A 13753-nucleotide genomic window follows, 5' to 3' on the forward strand; every position below is an offset into this window, starting at 1 on the left:
GGGCCGGGCCGGGCCGTGGCGGTTCTCCTTGCCCCGCCGGGCAGGGAGCCCCCTTGCCTGGGGGTGGGCGGGAGGGTCGTGCCCTGCCGCCTCTACGTCGGGCCAGGCGGTTCTCTTTTCCTCAGCCTTTCCCCCCCGTGAGGTTTTTCTGTCGGCATTTTATTTCCCTGTTGTAAAGGACCTGGTCCTGAGTTCTTGTTGGATTCAACGTTAGCAAAATCGTTTGTTTCTTTCCTTATCTAGTAAGGGAACAGCTGAAGGAGCTCACCAAGCAATATGAAAAATCGGAAAATGATCTCAAGGCCTTGCAGAGTGTCGGGCAGGTACGTAAGAGGAGCGAGGTCACAGCCACCTGAGGTGCTGCTGACAGTGAAGTTGCCTGGAAGTAGCGTTAAAGTCCATTTTTGGTGTCGAGAAAAAATAAGCGGGGATGGTACAGCTAAAAGAAACAGGGGCCTCACCATACAGAACAGGCACACCGAGAGGTTTTTGTGTCGGTCCCAGCTGACAGAGGTGTGATAAAGAACAATGAAAGCGCTGGCAAACAGCGTGGAGCAGGAGAAAGAATTTCAAAGGTGGCAGACATCTTCCATATCCTGAAACACGTTAAATGTTGTTTGGCAATGGTAATTTATCTGTAGGCTAATACTGCATGTATTCTTTTGCAGATTGTTGGCGAGGTTCTTAAACAGCTAACAGAAGAGAAGTGTAAGTATGCTGGGCTGTTACGTTCTTTGAAATCCTGAAAATAAGCTTTGGTGGTTAAAATCTGGCTAAAGATTTGAGGGAGTGAAGAATTGAAGTAGTGGTGATCTCAGTCTTGGCAGGAAAATGTGATATACTGCATAGTTCAGAAGCATAATTCAGAGCAGTGAATCAAGTGAATTTGATTATTTTTTTTTCTTTGATCTTCTCTCTCCAGTCATTGTGAAGGCTACAAATGGACCGAGATATGTGGTTGGCTGCCGTCGTCAGGTAGCTGATCTATGTGAATATTCATTAAAAGTTTGCTTTGGTCTTCAGTCTTAGCATTGCTTTTCATAAACCAGGTCCTTAATGGGATTAAGTATTTTCTTCTCTGAAGTGTATATGGCTATTTCATACTGGTATCTGCTTGCCCTCTGCCTTTGTAGCTGGCAGTAGCGTAAAGATAAATCAGTCCAGAACATTCCTGGTGCCTTGCATGGGGCTTATTCTTTTCATCGAGTTGAAGCTCTGCCTTTCTGCCTGATTTTGAACCCTGTGCAAATTAATCATCATTGTGAAAATTAATCAACTGTGTAAGGTCTGCCTTGCTATATTGTGAACATGGCGTGTGACCGTTGCTGTCATAGTGCTGAGCTTTTGAATTTAGTGTTATATAACTATATATATCTTTATGTATTTTTCCCCAATGCTTTTGCACTCCAGTAAATATTTATGGTAGCCAAGGCCCCTGTTCTAAACACTTTGAGTAATTTTTATTTGTCCTTAATGATCTTGAAAAAAAGCCTTGACACTTGTAGTCCACAGGATGACAGCTTTTTTGCCTACATCAAATTCTATAGAAGTTAGGCACTTTAATACAGAACCTTGCTTACAGTGTAACCCATCTTCTGCTATAGTTGGCACGAACCACTAAGAGGTACTCTTTGCTTTTTGTCTTTATATGGAAGTATAAGGGATGTAGTGCAGATGTGGTTTAAAAACTGCTCGTCAGTTAATTGAGCACTGAATGTGTCTTCCTCACAGTAGTTAAAACCCATAGATCGGCTGTTCCTTACCAAAGCTGCCTATTAAGCAGGAACCACAGTACCTGGTGAACGTGTTCTGCAACTGCAGAGCCATTAGGGCAGCAAAAGTGAATCTTTAGGTTTTATTACGCTCATCCCTGAATTTGAGAAATGGAAGCGAAGAAGAATATGTATGAAATGTGAGACTGGAAGGTATCTCTGAACAGAGAATAGTGACCCCAGGGAAGGATTGTGTGTCCTGAGAAGGCAGCAGTGTTTTACTTAGTTATTTTAATGCACACGTTAAGTGTAAGATCTTTTAACAGCTGTGACCTCCCGGTGCATCTTGAACTGATTCCTTTATGGTGGAGAAAGGTAACTGCAGTCGAACTTCTAACACGTCACGATTGTAGCATGTTCTCCTCTATTATGGAAATTGTGAGAAATAGAAATTCCTTAGTAAAAGGAGCACAAGTGTAGTCTTGATGTTAGAGGTGGCTTTTCTTTCTCTTTCTGAAAAGAAACTGATCTTCTTTACATAATTTTGAATTCTTACTGGTTCTATGTAAAGAAAGAAAATGTGTTTGCAAGACTAACGTGCAAATGTTTTGCGTTACCCAGAATCTCTGGATTAGCTTAAGGTTTGTATGTGGAAGTTAAATTGAAGAACAGCGTAATGGAACTGCAGTGTAGAACAGTTAACCAACTCTGTTTAGATGATTCCTCTGTAACGGTGATATGGTGGCTGTAGGAGCCCAGAGGCAACACGCAAGTGTCAGAGGGGACAGCCTGCTGTACTTTGAAGAATTTAAAAAGAGGGGCGGGAGGACGGGTTTCTAGCTGTCAGAGGAATTCCTGGTGAAGGCCCACAATTAGCAATACTTGGCAATAAGCAGTGAGCAAAACTCACGCAGTCAGTATTTTCGTATGGTATTGACTCCATCAATGGACTGTATATTTTTCAGTAAAGGTGGACCTTTTCTGCTCCTTTTAGAGACAAACTATTTGGGAAATGTGGGTACCATCAAGTGTGTTAGTTCATGCAGTATCTATACAGATATCCTTGACTTTCCTCGAGCACGTCAATTCGATATGTTTTTGCTTGCATAAAACATCTGCAAGAATTGCTAGTATTGAAATGCTCCTTTAAATACATAATTTTAAGCTTCATCCCTTTCAAGATGTTATGGTGCAAACTCACTATTTTCTTTCACCGGAATAAACAAAATATTTTTCTGGAACATAAGTATACTTAATTCCACTTCGGGGCACGGGAGGTAATCTTGAGGTTCTGTGTTGAAGCAGAGATAACTGCTGAGGAATAGCTTGTGCTTGGATGAGCCTGGCATTGCAGCACATAGTTTCGAGTTTATTCTTGAGTAAAAACACTCTTTGATCTTAAAAGATCCTTGATTTGGTACCAGCGACTAAAAAACATATTCACAATTGTTTTCAAAATGTCAAAATATTAAGGCAAATAATTTCCCATGGAGTGTTTCACAGATTAGAATAACTAGTTTTTGATCAAAGTCCTTGTGGCTTTGCTGCGCTGCTGAGGCAGGGGAGCGACGCTGTTTAAATTGAAACAAAATTACTTCCCTATCTTAAATGCATTTCCTAAGGAATTCAGGGTCAAGTGGTTTCTCTTTGTTTTCTTCCCACTGCAGAATAACTTAAATCTTTTGGGCAATGTTGAATCTGATAGAATTCCAAGCTTTTACAGATTTCTGAAGATTAGGCAGCTGGAAAGAGGTCTTGTTAGTGACCCCAGTAAGGGAGGAGTGACAGCTTGAGCCTGAAGGCTACTAGAGGCTGAAGAGCCCACGTGGGCAAGGGACCTTATAAATCCCCCAGCGGGGGCGATGGGAGGCTTCAGGCAGCACTTGCAAACAGTTGTCAAAATCCCTGTTGTTTAGATGCCATGTCGGTAAAGCTCAGAATAAATAGATTGCATATTCTTCAAATGTGGGTTGAGTACCTCTTCTTCTTTTTTTTTAAAAAAAAAAACAAAACCTAAAAAATCTAAGAGTGTAGTGAGGTAATCTCTATGATTGTTGTTCAAGGTTGTGTCGTGTGAGAGGTGAGACTGCTCTCCTAGACCAGGTTTCTTAAAAACAAAGTGAGAAATGTAAGTTAGTAGTTTTAATCCCAACAGAAGTTAGCAGGGTGTACTGAACAGGGCTGCTAATGTGTTTTAAAGTCTCATAAAAATGTAGTAAGCAGCCAAAAACTGCCGAGGCAGATGAGTAGGGCATTTGAGGTAAATGATAGCAAAAGAATAATAACTGGAACAGCTGACTTTGAAGATGGGAGGAGGATATGTGAAAATGTGCAGATGATGGAATGTTTGGAGAAAATAGGGTAGGAACATCTATTTACACTTTCTGGTAGTCCAGAAAGGAGAGGGCCATTGTCCAGAAAAGGGGACAAGTTCAGTCTTAAATGGGCAGGCTGCTCTTTATGTCCTTAAAGGAGGATTGCTTGCTTGTTCGAAACAGCTAGTTGTGCCCTGTGTGGAGCAGAGGGGAGGATTAGATCTCTCACTAATCCAGTCAGATTGACACCAGTTTAAAAAAAAAAAAAAATAAAATTTACAGTCTAGAAAATAGTATTTATTTTCAAAAGTGGCAGAGGTAATTTAATGACTTGCTGTTCAAGATCTATTTAGCTTTTTTCAAGATTTATTTAGCTTTGCTGGTGTCCAGTTGTGACAACCAACAGGTTCACTGGTCTAGGCCAGCTCCTGGATTGTTTCCTCCCCAAGGTCACATTGCCATGAAACAGCGGGCGAGCTTTTTCCCGGTTTAAGCATTCCCAAAAATGGTGGTGACGGGGACACAGTGTTTACTAGACAAGCTGCTTGGCATGTAGCTCTAGCCTTGTTTTCCTCTTGTGTGTGATTGAACAAAGAGTGCAAGCTACAGTAAACATCTTGGCTAAAACCAGACGTTGTTTTGGAGCGGGGTTCTAATAGAAATACCTTCTTTGTGACTAGCTTGACAAAAGTAAGCTGAAGCCGGGGACAAGAGTTGCTCTGGATATGACCACTCTGACTATTATGAGGTAGGTTTCTGCTCTACAGCTGCTCTTCTGCTCATCGTATAAAGGGGGGAAAATAATTATCTGAGTAGGTTACACAAAAGTTTGAAGAATCAATTGGCTGTTCATTAAAAAAATAATTCAGTTATAACTTGGCATTTTCAGCAGTTTTTTAAGCTTTGCTTGTTTGGTTTAAACCTTGAAAAAGTTTGCGAGGTTGGGGGTTTATTCTGTTTTTTCAACCAACAGACTTGCCTTGTTATCAAGTTGGGAGGAGAAGAAATCATTTTCATGCTTGCTCTAAAATTTATTGCAATAACTTTATAAATGTGTCTGCACAATGAAAAATGTCTACTTTCAACTCCTTTTTTCCAGATATTTGCCAAGGGAAGTGGATCCATTGGTTTATAATATGTCTCATGAAGATCCAGGAGATGTTTCATATTCTGAGATTGGAGGGTTGTCGGAACAAATCAGAGAGCTGCGTGAGGTATCCACAATCTCAAAACCACTTATCAAATAGTGGTACATGTTCTGAGTGTAGTTTTTCAGCACAAAAATGTTTTACTGATGTTTGTCCTAAACTATCATGAGACAGGCTGTTAAAGGATCTTGGCAGATTAGCGCTTTATATTCATTAACTAAGACTATGTTTTCCTGTACTAGAAGATAAACAGCACACTTCAGAAGTTATATGTTTTCCAGCTTTGTAATTGTCTTTGTGGCAAATAGCAGTGTGATTGCAGGGTGCTGGTGCGCTCATACTGATGAATCCTGTTAGTATGGGCATCAGTGCTGCAGGCTGTGCAAACCTGCTCAGGAATGCGGGTGTTTGAAGACGAGGTCGTGCTGCTGTGAACCAACTGACTGTAACAGAGGTGGCTTGTGTGCTGCGCACACACCTTGCAGTGGCAGAGAAAGATTATTCTAAACACCAGAGCTCAATTCTCCAACTGGGTTATAATTTATCTCTATTGTTATAGAAACTTGGATTGAGATTAAAATGAAGAAAATGCTCGAAAGAAGAGGGTTTGAAGGATTCAAGACCCTTTAGGCTAAGGGAGTGGCATGAAGTCAAGTGGGAGGGCATATTTAGGTTTGACAACCAACAAACCAAACTTGAATTTTGCACAAAAACTTCTAGAATTGCCCTGGGTAGTTGTAGCGTAACAGTAGCAAAATACGGTTTGAGCAAAGAGCATGAAGAGAAACAAGCCATTGCAGAGCTGAATGACAAGGGCAGGATTGTGGATCGATTCATTGGCTCAATCTGACATTTTCTTACTTAACTGTTTTTCATACTAAATATGCTGCACAGATAAATAAGAATACTGGTATCTGGAAAGTAGGCTGGCAAGTGTACCATTAGCTTCCTGGGGTTGCTGAGCTATTTTAAAACTCAGAGTCTCAGTTTATTTATCTGTGTCTTCACAGGTAATAGAATTGCCACTGACAAACCCAGAATTATTCCAGCGCGTGGGAATTATACCTCCAAAAGGCTGCTTGCTCTATGGCCCCCCTGGTGAGTTTCATGAAAGGGTGATGAATGCTTAGTTGTCACTGTCAAACTGTGGCAATAGCCTTGCTTGGTTTTTTTTTTTTTTTTACTTCTTTGGGTTTTGTTTTTTGTTGTCTTTTTTTCAAGTTGCTAACATGCAATGCTGGGTTACTAGTGAAACAGCTTCAATCTCTTGTCTGTCCAGGTACAGGGAAAACACTTTTGGCAAGAGCTGTTGCTAGCCAGCTTGATTGCAATTTCCTAAAGGTAGGGTAATTTTACTCTTGCAGTCATGCAAATGCACACATGCTTAATTTGTTTGCATTCCAGTCTCTTCATTCACGTGTATGTCTTTCAAAAGGTGGTGTCGAGTTCAATAGTGGACAAGTACATTGGTGAAAGTGCTCGACTGATCAGAGAGATGTTCAATTATGCCAGAGATCATCAGCCGTGTATCATTTTCATGGATGAGATAGATGCTATCGGTAAGGCTAATGTCTGGAGGATGGCTAGAGTCTCCTCCTAACACTGAAATTAGCTGTAAAGCCTCAGTCTGTCCTCTCAAAAGAGAGTGTGCATCCATGTTTGTTCAGAAGAAACATAAGGGGACAAGTGTTTCAGCTTCCTCCTGGAGCTATTACAGCTAACTTAGAACCATACCTGTTTGTATCTGGCTTGGATATTTTTAGATGTATGAACCGGCATTTTTGAAATGTTTGCTTTAATTCTTTAAATACCACCCCTTTTTCCCCCCAGTTTAAAAGGGATACCTAATTGTCTTCAGACTTAGTGTTATATGGAGGTAAAAATAGAGTACTTTAACTTACAAGTTTGGTGTGCTGCAGGTGGTCGCCGTTTTTCTGAAGGCACCTCAGCTGATAGAGAAATTCAGAGGACTCTGATGGAGGTGAGTGTCTAAACCCTGACTACGTACTGTACAGTCCACATTAAATAATAAGACAGATGTGAATTGTTACACTGTGATCCTGCTTGGTAGAACTTTTTCTGAGTTAGTAATCTTAAGTTAAAAGTGAGCTTTTACATGAGGCAGCTGCACATCCGGATAACTCAGCCATTAATTCAACTTGGAGACTAATTGAAAGAATCTTTAAAATTGCTAAAATTATTTGGGATATTTTCTCTTCTTACTGTAACTTGACTTTGCTGCTGCTTACTGCATCTTCTTGAAGATTTGAAGGGCCCTCTCTTTCTTAAAGAGGGGAAAATGGAGCTTCTCTCTTTTATTCCTGGAGAGACTTACTCTAGAAAATTTTACAACTGTTACAGTTTGATTTTTCAAAACTAGGAGGAGAAGTAGTTGTATTTCTTTGTTTCTATACTAATTGCTCTGGTAAACTGGGTTGTGTGAAGAGAATTTTAAAACCACTGGTGACAAGAATTCTGAAGCTAATGGGAACCTTCATTTGCCTATGTTTGCAAACAGTTTGCCTGGTTCAAAAGAATGTGTCTGCCTTACATAAAGAATTAAATCACTGTGATCAAAGAGCAAGTACTTTGAATCTTCACAATGAAATGTCTTCGTATGTGTGTATTAGTATTCTAGAGGCTGTTCTGCAAGTGCAATTTGAATGTCCTGGACTTAGTGCAATACAATCAAAATGTGTCGGCCAACCATTGGCTCCTTCAGTACTTGCACTGTTTTCATTGCCTTATTGTTTTAGTCAAGTTTTTCACGTTTGAGCTCTGCTTTGCTCAATATCTCCTTCTCTGGGCAAAGCATTTTCAGTGTCTCTCTTGAGCTCTTCTTTATTGCTTACAGGATATGCAGGGAGCTGTGGCCTCCCATTAGAAGGCTTGTAGGATTTTTTTTCTGATTCATATGTACCGCTTTTATGTCTTGGTGAAAATACTTATGCAGAAAATAAGTACAATAGATCATGCTAGGCGGGTTTGGGGTTGTTTAAAAACAAACTTCTGTTTTCTATTAGTTATTGAATCAGATGGATGGATTCGATACTCTGCACAGAGTTAAAATGATCATGGCTACTAACAGACCAGACACGCTGGATCCCGCACTTCTGCGGCCTGGGAGACTGGATAGAAAAATCCGTGAGTTCCTGTTTCACAGTGGCTAGAAGGAGCATATTATCCATATGAACTGTTGTTTTCTGTTTTTATTAAAGCTGTAATTCTTTCTAGATATTGATCTACCAAATGAACAAGCCAGATTAGACATTTTGAAGATTCATGCAGGTCCTATCACCAAACATGGTGAAATAGGTAAGTAGGAAGCTTTCCTACTTCTGTTTGTAATAATGTGAAGAGGGTGAATTGTTACAATGACTCTGCCCTTCTAATTGCTACCCTTACACTGGCCATTCAACTTCCCCTCTCTCGGAATTCTTTTTTTAATACATCTTGATTGAATTGTTGTTAAGTGTTCCTTTGCAAAGGAAAACTGAATATAAACCCTTGGTGCACAGTTGTAAACTGGGAAATTGACATGATTCTGATCAGGTAGTTTCCTGTTTCTAAAGGAATAGCTTAATGCAAGTAAGCAGCATTTTCATTAGCCTCTGCCCCCAAGACAATAAGGAATCTTTAAAAGTCATGGAGAAACTTACTTTGGAGTTCAGAGATGGTGTAATGAAAACCTTGTTGTCTGAAACAAAGCTTGTCTTTGGTTAGCAGTGTAGAGAGCTCTCTCCAGAGCATGAGAGGGAGAAGTATCTATCAGATAAAATGAGGATGGTTCATTTAATGACTTTGTTACTCCAAGCTGGCCAGAGTCTTAGTTTTGCAGTGACACTTCAGAGCTTTCCCCAAGAACTCTTAATAGTGGTTTGCCTTTAAAATGACGTTGGCTGCCTTTTATTTCAGTAAGGCCTGGCAGACCCTGCCGGCTTGTTCCCAGCCTGTGCGGCCTGCCCCCGCCTCTGTGCTGACAGGAGCTATTCATGCAGCCAGGCAGCGGGATTGGGATGGTGGAACTGATCTCGTTCACCATCTGGCTGCATAAACAGCTGCAGCTCGGGGAGGGGGGGGCTCGGGAGCGGGAGGAGGGTGAGAGGGATGAGGATTGCCTTTCTTAGTAGCAACATTGGCTTAAACATGCACACGACTATAGTCTAAGATAGAGAAGAAGCTCCTAAGCAAATCATGAACCTGAGGTAAAGTACTTCATCCTTCTCCTATCTTTGAGCATGGGAGGAAGCAGGGTAGATCATTCCTTTACACCATTTAGCAAGCTGAGGCGTCAGATGGGTACGAGCTAAATTTCTGAACATGATGTGGGAAGACTGTGCTGCTCAGCTTTGAGACCCTTGAGAGGAAGTTCAGACCTTAATTGGCAAGGCGAGGTGTGAATTGCATTAAAATCCCAAGATAAGGATCTGTTCCAGCTTCCAGCATGAGATTCTCCAACTCCAGTACTGGAGTCTACTGAAGACTCTAAACTTACAAACCTTTCAATATTCAGCATCACTTAGTCCCCTCACTTAATTGTTGGTTTGTTGGTTTGTGGGGTTTTTTTTGGCTTTACGGTTATGAGGAGACTTGTTTATAGCACGTTGTGCTACATGGAATTAAAATAAAGTTGGAAGAATTTCTAATCTCTAGGGTTTTTTGGATTTTTAAGATACAAACTTTCAGTTCAAATGTTTTGAATTTCATACATAAGGTAAATTGTTTTGAAAAGTTTTGCAGAAATTTGATCTTTTTTTAATAAGCAGCCTTGCAAAAATCAGAACTTGCTGGAGGCTCAACAGACTGTTTTAGAAATGATAACCATAGCCACTTTTTTAGTAAATATATGCGCATAAAATATCAGGCTTAATATATGAAGACATTAAATACCTTTAGTAGATGCAGTTATTATAAGTGGAAAAGGACTGAGTTATGATCACTCAGAGATAAGTTTTCAGTTGTTTTTTTTTTTTCCCCACATCATTTAAATGATGATTAGAACATTGCCTTGATGTAGCTTTTCTTGCATTTCATGTCGATGCTTGTAACCTCAAGTTAGTAACTTTGGGATTTAATTATATAATATGAGCTTTTGCCTGCAATACACTTCAGTTTTAATGAAAGGGGTAATACAGCTGATTTCATTTAATTTGTCAGTCTAGTGGACAGATATCTGTTTGCACTGAAATCAAAGTAAAATATTTCTTTGTTGTCTGGTTATGTGTTCTGTTGGCATCCATAACGGGAAGTGTGAATTTGTTTCTAATTGGCACTCATGTTTTATGCCTAGATTATGAAGCAATTGTGAAGCTTTCAGATGGCTTTAATGGAGCAGACTTGAGAAATGTCTGTACTGAAGCAGGTATTTTCTTAACTCAGTTTTAACTCATGTGCTATGTCTTTGTAAATGCTAAACACTTGAGTATTCTTTGATACTTCTGTGGGTGAATTAAAATCAGGAGGTCAAAAATGTTCTGCTGGAACACAGCACTTGTTCACTGGGGCTCACTTACTCTATTCCTTTCTTAAGGAAATGCAATCTAGTCCCTTAATGGAAATGTTAGCACCTGGACAGTAGCAAAATGCCAAAACAGTTGTGTATTTCACAGCATGTCACACATTTCTGGACTGTTAAGCATAAGCAGCAGCATGCTGATATGCCCTGAAGCTTGATGGAACGACTTGAAGAAAATCTCTTTTCTTTTCTTCCAAGTTTCCTTATGACCTATACAGTTAGGCAGAACTTGATTCTTTACACCCTCCCTCTAAGGTTACAGATGAGTCTCTTTACGGGTCTGTGGATAAACCAGCTAAGGTATACCAGCAGCCCAGCTGATACCTGCAGACCTGCTGTGAGTTCAGACAGTAGCACTGCATCCATGTGACGTTATGCCTGCTAATAGTCCCTGCCACACATGAGCTGGATCCACACAGAGCTGTCTGGATCTGGGCTCTATGCTGTGATGTGCTGCTATAAAAGATCTCTGTAGTTCAGGTTCAGCACGATGCGGGGATGAAATAGCCATACCATTTCTGAGCTCAAGCTGGCTTCTAACCACTTACTGGCTGAGTATTGTGACATCTGTCATACTACCTCATAAGAATTCAATACGTTCCAGAAACAGTGATGGTACCCATTTTTACTCCTTTTTGCAGAGAATCCAAGTCTCTTAGTACCAGAGTGACTGGAGAGTTAATACTATTTTATGCTTTTTCCACATTATAAATTCATTGTACGCTTAGGGTTTTGCCTACATGGGAAGGCTGAGTAACACAGTAACGACACACTCCTAGTTTAAAACAAGTTATACATTTCTTAGTGATCATCTAGTTCAGGAAGGTGACCTCACTGAAGTTTACTCCTCTTCCCGACATCCAAGACCTGCATGTAGAAGTCTACACACAGACAGTGTAACTTGGATCTGTTTTCACTTTAATTTGAGTGAATCTTTATATACTGTCTTCTCTGTACTGTTGCTGCAAAGAGCACCAGCTTACTCTTGCTGTTAAATTATTGTTTGCAGGTATGTTTGCGATCCGTGCCGATCATGACTTTGTAGTTCAGGAAGACTTCATGAAAGCTGTTAGAAAAGTAGCCGATTCTAAGAAGCTGGAGTCCAAGCTTGACTACAAACCTGTTTAATTTAACCATATAATTTGTGATTGACTGCACGTGTCATACTGGGTTAATGTATAAAAAGAGAGAAATAATGTACCTCTTGATTATTATTGTAAGGTGTTTGTGTAACAAGTAGCTAGTAATTTGGTAACACTAGTTGCAAGTTGGCTACAGAAGTGTGTTTTCTGTACAATTCTGAAATACAATATTCATTACAGCCCAGGCTAAGTAAAATGGGTGGAGATGCGTTCTCTTAGCAGTTATGGTGTGAATTTATAAATATGCCTGAGTGGGTTAGGAGACTTTAAGAAAGTTTGTTTCTTGACTTTTTTTATATCAGTAAATTTCCTTCCCCCAAACAGTTTATGAATAAAACTTGTTTAAATCTGCCTATCTCGGTGTACCTTCTCTGTAACTCTTGAAGAGCAACTTCTCTCTGGTGTAGGGATTGCATTGGAGTCCTATGCCTTACATACCAAACGGTGCAACCTTTCCCTCAGACAGAGGAGGGACACGTGGTATTTACTCCTTCACTGCTGCAGACCAGGAAGAGGAGTTAGCTGAGCTAACATTAAATTATTGCAAGAAGTAAACAAGTCTCTTAATATGGGTGCTGTCTTCCTTTATGGTAGGATAACTTTTATCCTGAATGCCAGTTTATAGAGAAAAGCATCTAAATGGAGGTGGAGAAACTGCTAGCAGTTTGACATTAAAAGGGGTGATTCCAGCTTTATACGCCTTATTTTTGTTTTCCAATCAATTCCACCGAGGGCTGTGCACCCAGATTGACCGACTGCACTGTGCACCTTAGCTAAATGTTGGACAGGAACAATAGTGTACTAGACTGTACTTCTAGCCACTTCTAATTATCCTAATTGGATTACTCTGGGCATGCTCAGCTGACTGACAAGTACATTAGATTAACTCTAAATTTGCCAGGAAACACTGCTTAACAGGATCTCCCTGGCAGTTTTAACAGATGTGGCTGTATTTTTTTCCCTATCTCTATGAGACAAAACAGGTAGTGTAAGTTGTAAAAGAGTTGCAACAGGACAGGCAACAATATTTTCATGGTTATATGGCTAACAGCTGTTATGGACCTTTTTTCTGGTTAGTATGAAAGCTTCCAATTGCGATTGTGTAAGGATGCAAACCTCAGTTTTAGTTTACTGTAGTGCACTTTTGGCGTGCAGAGCTGCTAGGTCTGGGTGCTACAGCCAGTCTGCTTGGAACAATTAGAAAATTAAATAAAAGTCCGTTTCGGAGTACTACAGTGATGTATGTAAACAGCAAGCTGGGCTGCTGGCATTACCTTGGAGAAGGGTAAAAGGTGGCAAACCTGTTTCCTGAAGGCCTGGGAGTGGTGATAGCTTATTTTTGAAGACTTGGGCTGTAAGTGAAGGCTACCGACATCTGTCCCTTTTCCCGATGGCAGCTGGAGGTGGGAGCTGCAGTTTTACTGTTGCGTTCTCTTTTTTTTCTTTTTCCATTTTTCATCTTCCACTGGAAGGAAATTGCCGTGCTGAAGGAACGGTTGCTGAAATGTGACTGTCGAAGGTTTATTCAAGGGGGAAATGAGTGAAATGTTTACATAGTTTGGGGTGATTTCTTCAGAGTCCAGCGGAGCAGGGAACCTCAAAATGTGGAAAAAATAGGTTTCTTGCCTCAAAGACTGGTGTGTCAGAGGGCCTGTTTCAAAATGGCAGGTGGTGTCTCTCTGATAGTGGACAAAACGAGCGCCTGCCCGCCCAAATGGAAGCGCCTTGACCTGCGTGTGAGGAAGAAAAAAAGAGGGAGGCAGGGCGAGGAGAAGGCGAAGACCCCCTCCCGGGGGGGAAAAAAACATTAACGGCCCCCGACATGGCGGGAGAAGCTGAACCTCGACGGCCTCCCACCCGCGGCGAGGAAGCGGGCCTGTTGATTTCCAAGTTCTAACTGGGGTCGGCGAGGAGTCCGTTA

The 13753-nt window shown here is 40.8% G+C and overlaps 1 protein-coding gene across 1 annotated transcript; it reads left to right on the forward strand.

The window, feature by feature from the left end:
- The first annotated feature begins 249 nt into the window (after window positions 1–249).
- PSMC6 (proteasome (prosome, macropain) 26S subunit, ATPase, 6) lies at window positions 250–12184 on the forward strand. Its single transcript, XM_009893897.1, has 13 exons — window positions 250–323; window positions 669–708; window positions 923–975; window positions 4708–4775; window positions 5127–5241; window positions 6186–6273; window positions 6455–6516; window positions 6611–6734; window positions 7095–7156; window positions 8199–8319; window positions 8410–8490; window positions 10466–10537; window positions 11700–12184. The coding sequence occupies exons 4-13, from the start codon at window positions 4753–4755 to the stop codon at window positions 11816–11818; spliced, it is 867 nt and encodes a 288-aa protein (XP_009892199.1). The 5' UTR covers window positions 250–323; window positions 669–708; window positions 923–975; window positions 4708–4752; the 3' UTR covers window positions 11819–12184.
- The last annotated feature ends 1569 nt before the right edge of the window (window positions 12185–13753 follow it).

Source organism: Charadrius vociferus, unplaced genomic scaffold (assembly GCF_000708025.1).
Source record: "Charadrius vociferus isolate BGI_N301 unplaced genomic scaffold, ASM70802v2 scaffold49, whole genome shotgun sequence".
Classification (NCBI taxonomy): Eukaryota; Metazoa; Chordata; class Aves; order Charadriiformes; family Charadriidae; genus Charadrius; species Charadrius vociferus.

Excerpts from the sequence above, each read along its gene's own strand:
- PSMC6 (XM_009893897.1), top strand. The coding sequence starts at position 4,753 with ATGACCACTCTGACTATTATGAG. Across the intron at positions 6,274-6,454 it reads CTTGCTCTATGGCCCCCCTG|GTACAGGGAAAACACTTTTG; the intron begins GTGAGTTTCATG and ends TTGTCTGTCCAG. Across the intron at positions 6,735-7,094 it reads GGATGAGATAGATGCTATCG|GTGGTCGCCGTTTTTCTGAA; the intron begins GTAAGGCTAATG and ends GGTGTGCTGCAG.